The following is an 8,054-nucleotide window of genomic DNA, read 5'->3' as shown; positions in this document are numbered from 1 at the left end:
CGGTGGCGGTGAGGGGTGGCCGGGGTGAAAACCTGTTCTTTCTGCGGACAGACCGGCGGCGGCGAAACTCGTTCCCTTCTTGAAGGCGTCGTCGCGGCTCTCATCGCCCATCGTGTGCTCTAGGGGAAACTTTGATCCTTGGATCGGGCGGTGGCGGTGCTCCGGTGTCGTATCCTTGCTGAAGGCGCCGCCTTGGAGCCCACGGATCGTCGTATGCGGCTTCATCTCTTCGTAGTCAGGGGTGATGTTGCTGCGCTCAACGCCTGTGTATCTTGCCTTGGGTGTGTGCGTTGTTGTGGTGGCGTGCGTCTGTATCGGGATGTTGATGATCTTTGCTTTATATATAAAGCGGGGCGGAAGCCTTTTTCGATAATAGTCCGAGTATAGTCTGTACTGCCATTTTTCTTTTTGCGGTTAAAAGATATGATAGTTTAGTTGCCCAAGAAGAATTTTATGGTTACTTCAGTGTTTTGGGTTATTAGTTCGAAGAAAACATTTTAGGCTTTCCCTTCTGCTGCTGTTTATGAAGCGCACAGTAGATGAGGTGACAGTGGATGAGGTGAGCGTGCTCTTCTCGTACTCGCCGCACTGTCGGAGGGAGGCATCAAAGGCACGTCGCCGCTAGTGCCAACATGTGCGGCAATTTCTATTATAGTATATTATATTGGCATGTGGCAAGATGCTTCTGACGATGGTATGCTCATATATACGCAGAGGCGACGGTGACACCGCCCAATGACCTGGGCACTTGTCTGGGCTCTCTGGCTCCTTGATAGTAGCAATCGACCGATTAATAAAGGGCTAAACCTGTTGGGTAGCTGGGTTTACCCGGAGAAAACAAATTCGGGCCTTCGTTTTTCACATGTCACGGCCCAATAATACCGCAGCCCACTTACACAGCCCACACTGATACTTGTGGCCCAGGTCGGTACGTTTCTCTTTCTCGTTTCTACTACACTATGTAGGAAGGAGCAGAGTACATGAAACAAATGAAACATTTTTCTTATTATTATCAATGGCATTGGTGGGTAAATATTTATTACACGAAAAGTTGACAGACCAAAAAACAAAGAAACGTACCTTCCTTTATTATTAGGTATAGATGTAGACATAGATGAGACACATATTACTGTGAAAAAAAAAGCTCATATATACGCACAAGTGGAGGAGACACCGCCCAGTGACTTGGGCACTTGCCCGGGCTCGCTAGCTGCTCGATAGCAGCATCGACTGATTAATAAAGGGCCAAACCTATTGGGTAGCTGAGTTTACCCGGACAAAACAAATTTGGGCCTTCATTTTTCACATGTTCACAGCCCAATAGTACTGTTGTCTGTAGCCTAGGCCAAAATCAGTTCTTCTTTTAGAACCGCCCTCTAGCATTTTATTCAAGTGGATCATGCCTGATTGAACATGCCCAGACAGAAATTCGGGGATAAATTCAAAAGTACACGAATCTAAAAGAGAAATTAAAACATGTTTAGCACACATCGTGCACTGCACCATTAGCTTCCCTAGGTACAAAGGCAAATTTAAATCCTTGAAAATGTGGGAGATAAGCCCTCGTCTCTCTAAAGACAAATCCAACAGCTGATCTGCCATCTCCTTGCTCCCACATGGTACATATATTCTCACAATCCGTCTTTGTGATCACATGTGGCAAAGCTTTGCCCATAGCCAACAACATAGCATCTTGGCATGCCAAGACTTCGGCTGGAAAAGGATCCGCTAGAGATCCATGCTTGGAAAAAATTGCTTCCATGAAAAGTGCATGCGGCGTCACGGCCAGCCATCCGTGTACCTGCTTCTCCTACAAGCAAGTTAATAGCTGCATTAGTGTTAAACTTCGCCCATCCAGGCTCCAGTGAGGACCACCTAGGCTTTTGCTTAGCATCAATTGGAGCATCCGCTTCCACGATATGCAAAGATTTGATCAGTTCATCAACAAGCTCCATAGACTTATGCAGTTGATACCCCACTTCCTCATGTGTATATTTATTTCTGCTACTCCATATTGCCCACATGACAGTAATGATATAGCAGCATGTTCCTTACTCACTATCTCTAAATCCAACAGGCCCATCGTCCATGTTTGAGGATGCAGTTTGGGTACCTTGGCCTGGAAGGAATTCAAAGCAGCCCTCCAAAATAGTTTGGCATGATCACACCGAACAAGAGCATGAAACAGTGATTCATCTCCATGACCACACATAGGACATACAACATCATCACGAATATGCCATTGATGTAGTTTCCCGAAAGCCGGCAGGATATTCTTCATATAACACGCCACACCAGAAAACAAGATTTTGGTCCCTTAGCTTCCAAAGAGCTGCTAGCCTCGCCATGCAAGGAACTACTTGGCCCCAAGTCTTGAGTCATCTCATGTTCCATCAGTAATCTGTATGATGAACATACAATGAACACACCAAGTTTCCCCCTCCCACGCCCAAAAATCTTTCCCTGACAGCGGGGCATACTCAAAATAGCATCAACATCGGGATGGATGAAAACTCATCGGACTAGATCGTCATCCCAGTTACCTGTGTCCTCCACAATCAAGTCCACAACTAGGTGCACCAAATGCTTAGAAATGCGAGCCACCATCCTCAAAGACATGGTGCTTCCGATCCAATTGTCATGCCACACTTTAGTGGTTGTGCCATCTCCGATGCGGCGAATAAGACCCACCCGAAGAGCTTCCCTGCCATTGCATACTTATAGTCTTTGTAATTTTTCTTTTTTTCCTTTTATAGTTTAAAGCGTGGCTTTGTATTAACTTTTTTCTTTCTGAGAGATGAAATGCTTTAATGAAGCAACCACTTATAAAGCCCATGATTTATCCCACATGACACTTTGCCTCATTTTTATTTTTCTATATTCTTTCATGATTTTTTTATATTTTGAATTTATCAAAGTATTGAGCAATTAGGAATAAATGTTTCCGCACGACCCATTAAGGATAAACATGCAGCAGACCAACACTTTAAATAAGTGTGCCTAGACTTGACACCGCTTCTCATATTTTTCTGGATTTATTTCAGGCCTCCGATGATGTGCATTCAGTGGGAACAGATATTCCTGTTGACTATAAAGGCGTCTATGGCGACTTTGTTAGTGTTAAGATGATGTGCCAGCTCAATCTTTCGAATCTGCTCATAAAGAAAAGGCGTGCGTGCGTGCATGCGTTTATAGGGTAAGTGTCTATGCGTATGTATAAGGTCCCTCCCAATGCTTCACTATGTACAGGTGCTAAGGCTGCCAATACTCTACCATGTACATGTGCTAAGGCTGCCAAGTAGGCATAAAATCTGATGTGGCATGCTAGTTAAGAAGAGAGAGAGTACTTTGATGACCCAGGAAGAAACAATGCTAAGTGCTTGTTCATAGAAGGAAGCACAATTCCGAATCCACAACTAATTGAATGAAGGAAGCTTAGCACCTATGCATTGAGGAATTGAGGTTTTTAAGGCATTTAATATACTTAGCACCTCAATTTTTTTAATAGAAAACTCACCTCATTTAAGGGCCAGTTTTTTTCGGCGGCTTAAAAAATAAGCTGCCTCTCCTCAGCTTAAAAGATAAACCGCCCTATAAATTTGTTGAGACTTCTAAATTACTTATCTCATAACTAGTTTAGAAGTCTTAGTGAATAAGAGAGACGATTTATGGAAAAAGATGGAAAGGAGGTGGTTTATTTTTTAAGCTTAGTGAATAAGAGAGACGGTTTATGAAAAAGATGGAAAGGAGGTGGCTTATTTTTTAAGCCGTCAAAAGAAGTGGCCCTAAGCACATTTACATTGGAAGAGCTAAAGCGTATGCGTCAGTGTTTTAAAAAAGTGTGCCGTGCAGGGCGCCGGCCTGCGTGCCGACATGTCACGGCCCGCTTTTTTTTCGAGGGTCCAACCGTTGCTCAAAAAATACAAAAAAGGTACGGGTCCAACTCGTCTTGTTGCGAGTTGTGACACACCCAAGTTCTCTGCCCCCTCCCGCAGAGTCGCAGCAGTCCCAAATACGTGCTACCTAGGTCGTACGCCCCAAGAGGCAAGAACCCTAGATCCCGAATCCAGCACAGCACGCGTTTGACCCCTGCGCATGCAGCCGTAAAACTCTGATTTCTCTCTTTGCAGCCTCCTCGCTCCTCGAAATACCACGGTTCTTCCTCTTCTCCTTGTCTGAGATCCCGAGGTTGGTGCTTTGTGGTTGCTTTGCTGTTGCGATGCTAACTTTGTCGGATTCGCGTCTCGGCGGTGCTTAACCACTGTTGCTAATCGCAGCCGGGATGGGAGAAGCCAAGGACGCCGAGGTGTACGAGGAGGATCTCGTCGACTACGATGAGGAGGTGGAGAACGCCGTCGACGGCGCAGCCGCCAACCCTTCCGTCGACGTCGTCAAGAAGTGCGTGCCGTCGATGCTTCTATCTAGTACTCCCTCCGTCCGGAAATACTTGTCATCAAAATGAATAGAAGGACATCTAGATACATCCCTTTTTATCCATTTTGATGACAAGTATTTTCGGACGGAGGGAGTAGTTTTTACTTTTCTTGCGAGGGTTCGTGGTCGAGGGATCTCATCTCACCTGGCATGGTTTGTGGTGTTTGGACAGGGGTTACGTGGGAATCCACAGCTCAGGGTTCAGGGACTTCCTGCTCAAGCCAGAGCTGCTCCGTGCGATCCAGGACTGCGGGTTTGAGCATCCTTCCGAAGGCAAGTTCTTAAAAAAATTTAGAGCCATCAGAATTGGATCTACATGAATAGTACGCTGTGGACTCTTGAATTGCAATTATTTGTTTGTTTTTTTTGTTGTGGGAAAGCAATTATTTGTTTGTTGAGCACATATAGACATATAGTTGATAGCTCGAGTCGTAATTGCACTGCCAACAGCAATCCGGTTTTATTGTTATGGATTCTGAGCCGAGACCAGTGCACTGGTTGTGATAATTACAAGAATGCTTATAGAGAGATTCAGCCAAAACTGCATTTCTAAAAAGAAAATAGATGGAGAGAAAGAGAACACAGTATACTATTGTTTTTTGTAAACCCTGTTATGGACACATCTTAGCTTTGCTTGATTAGATTCGTAGCTGAAGTGTCACCTTTTGTCAGTATAATATTATTGTTACATTCAACAGTGAATGAAAGACAAAAAAGAAGAATCACTTGTTTCATTTTTTTTACTCTTCCCCATGAGGTGCTACTTCTGAGTTATTCTGTTAGCTGAGATCCTCGTATGCATATATTTGAATACATGCCCCAGGCATCAAAGCACGTATGCTCTCAGTTCTTATAGTAGATTTTCTTTTAAGGACAGTTAACATGCTAAGAACTGAACATGCTAGCATGATGAAGGATAAGTGCAAATCATATAACTGGGCCAAGAACAAGAAATTGTTTCCCATGATCTGATAGTTCTAATACAAAATCAAATCAAGCATGTTTGAACATCCATCTTTTAGTTTGTTATATGTTAAGTATGTCCCAATGTGACCGTCCCTGTTTTGCTGATGTGCAGGTATAATTTCTTCTGACATTTTCGGTCGGAGGAGAGGATATGGTAAAACTCTCCATTAGTGGGCCCAGAAGGTTAAATATTTCTCACTGGTGCTACTCCTATTTTGTTTGGCTCCACATCAGTGCAACATGAGTGCATCCCTCAAGCCATTCTCGGAATGGATGTCATCTGTCAAGCAAAATCTGGGATGGGCAAGACTGCTGTTTTTGTCCTCTCAACTCTCCAGCAGATTGATCCGGTTGCTGGGCAAGTAGCTGCACTTGTGTTATGCCATACACGAGAGTTAGCATACCAGGTTTGCATACATATTTTTTCATTTTTATTCTAGCAACAATGTCAGATATGCCTGCTGGTGCTAATTGTCCTTTTTACTTTATATATTGTAGATTTGCAATGAATTCGAGAGGTTTAGCAAGTACCTGTCAGAAACAAAAGTTGCTGTCTTCTATGGTGGCGTTCACATAAAAAAACACAAGGATTTGTTGAAGAATGAATGTCCTCACATTGTGGTTGGCACACCTGGAAGGATCCTAGCTCTGGCTAGAGACAAGGACCTTTCATTGAAGAATGTGAGGCATTTCATTCTTGATGAATGTGACAAGATGCTTGATTCACTTGGTAGGCTGCTGGTTCCAGGCCATTTTTCAATGTTTATAATAGTTCAGTTCACTTCAGCATAAGTTTCTGTTCATATGCCTGTTTTTCTGTAGTTCAGAGCTCTGATATTAACCTATGTTATATTCTTCAGACATGCGTAGAGATGTCCAGGAGATCTTCAAGATGACACCCCATGATAAACAAGTGATGATGTTTTCAGCAACACTCAGCAAGGAAATTCGCCCGGTTTGCAAGAAATTTATGCAAGATGTAATGTCATGCGGCCTACCTCATTTCTCTAGTGCTTCTTCCTATTTAAAACCTCCTCCCTTCTGGTGGTTATGCTCATACATAGATAGGAGAGGTGGTAATTTTTTGTCAGTAGGATTGCTGGTTGCTTGCTGATCATATTGATCGTTTTTGGTGGATTGAGTTATTCGGCTACTTCCACCTTGGTCTGTCAATTGGTATCTGTGCACATTCCAATGGGCTGCGATGGAATGAATTCTTTTGTTCTCGATGTGAATTGTGAAACATTCATGAAGAACATGGGAATTGGGGTCGGTAGGGCACCGATGTCGTAGGGGTTTTAAGTCCAGTGGGCGTTGTTTTCTCCAGTTTTCTGTGGCCTCCACACTTTTGGTTTCCGTTTGATTGGAGTAAACTGCTTCTGGTTCTCCCACTGTTCTCATGGTGAAGGCAGACGAAGCAGAATTCTCTTGACTGGAAATCTTATGTCAAAGCCACTGTTGCAAAACGTGTTGGCTATGGTTTCGCAAATTGCAGTGCGCATAAATGAAGCTCCTGGTGGAGGCTGAAAATTCATACAAAGTGAAGAATTGATATGCCGTTCGTTTGGAGTGGCTAGAGTTACATTGTTGCCAGAATTCTAATATCTTCGTCATTTGTCACCTTACAGCCCATGGAAATTTATGTTGACGATGAGGCTAAACTGACCCTTCATGGTCTAGTTCAGGTATAGTGAACTATCCACTAGCCATTCGTACATTTTGTTTATTCATCTCGTATCAACCTCATTCTTTATCAACCGCGTCAACATTTTTGCTGTGATTCCAGCACTATATTAAACTAAGTGAGGCGGAGAAGAATCGGAAATTGAATGATCTCTTAGATGCGCTCGACTTCAACCAAATTGTGATATTTGTTAAAAGTGTTGGTAGAGCTTCAGAACTTAACAGGCTGCTCTGTGAATGCAATTTTCCTGCGATCTGCATACATTCGGGAATGACACAGGAGGAGAGGTATGTCTTCTCTAATTCCTTCCCGGCATAGTCCTTTCTAGTTTTGTTTATCATATTATGTTCTGACTAGCACAAATGCCCGTGCGTTGCAATGGGAGAGAAAATTAGCATATGTCCGTCAAAAAGTCCATGGCACGACGACATCCATGCGATGCCACCCAGCGGCGACAAAAAGGCGCATGCCGAGGTTAAGAAGAAAAGCAATATCATGAAAAAGCCTTTTTTAACACAGTACAATTGAACTCGCTCACATACACGAGAATACACTCACCATTATAAACACACGCCCTACCTCTATGAGCACCTCCAAGAGATTGAGTATAGTGAACTACCTCTATGAGCACACGCCCTACCTCTTATGAGCACCTCCAAGAGATTGAGTTGGCATAAGATATTGTTTTTCTATCGAGAACGGGAAATTAGTCGGATAGTACATCTATTTTATATGCCACAACCTTCTCAGTTTTTTTATCTTGGGGTCTTTCTTTATCTCACCCAGCTACAGTCCCATTTAAATGGGGCACTGCTACAGGGACGGCAAATTCTCAGCCGAATTTTGAACGATGGATCAACTCACCCGTTGGATTCCATCTTTTCGCAAATCAACACCGTTTAAGATGGACATCGTCCAGATTTCCTCCACGAAGTGTCGTGTGCAAAGTACTTCTGATTTTAATTGGGGG

The 8,054-nt window shown here is 43.5% G+C and overlaps 1 protein-coding gene across 1 annotated transcript in view; it reads left to right on the top strand.

The window, feature by feature from the left end:
• Positions 1–3,934: 3,934 nt before the first annotated feature.
• LOC119275961 (DEAD-box ATP-dependent RNA helicase 15) overlaps positions 3,935–8,054 on the top strand; it is an 8,873-nt gene continuing 4,753 nt past the window's right edge. Inside the window, exons 1-9 of the mRNA XM_037556895.1 lie at positions 3,935–4,044; positions 4,131–4,188; positions 4,278–4,398; positions 4,607–4,707; positions 5,635–5,807; positions 5,899–6,130; positions 6,261–6,379; positions 7,029–7,085; positions 7,187–7,371. Of these exons, the coding sequence (XP_037412792.1) occupies positions 4,283–4,398; positions 4,607–4,707; positions 5,635–5,807; positions 5,899–6,130; positions 6,261–6,379; positions 7,029–7,085; positions 7,187–7,371 (983 nt within the window). The 5' untranslated portion in view covers positions 3,935–4,044; positions 4,131–4,188; positions 4,278–4,282. The remainder of the gene's footprint in view (positions 4,045–4,130; positions 4,189–4,277; positions 4,399–4,606; positions 4,708–5,634; positions 5,808–5,898; positions 6,131–6,260; positions 6,380–7,028; positions 7,086–7,186; positions 7,372–8,054) is intronic.

Source organism: Triticum dicoccoides, chromosome 3B (genome assembly GCF_002162155.2).
Source record: "Triticum dicoccoides isolate Atlit2015 ecotype Zavitan chromosome 3B, WEW_v2.0, whole genome shotgun sequence".
Classification (NCBI taxonomy): Eukaryota; Viridiplantae; Streptophyta; class Magnoliopsida; order Poales; family Poaceae; genus Triticum; species Triticum dicoccoides.
Note: the sequence above shows the minus strand (reverse complement) of the source record. Positions and strands in the feature narration are given on the sequence as shown.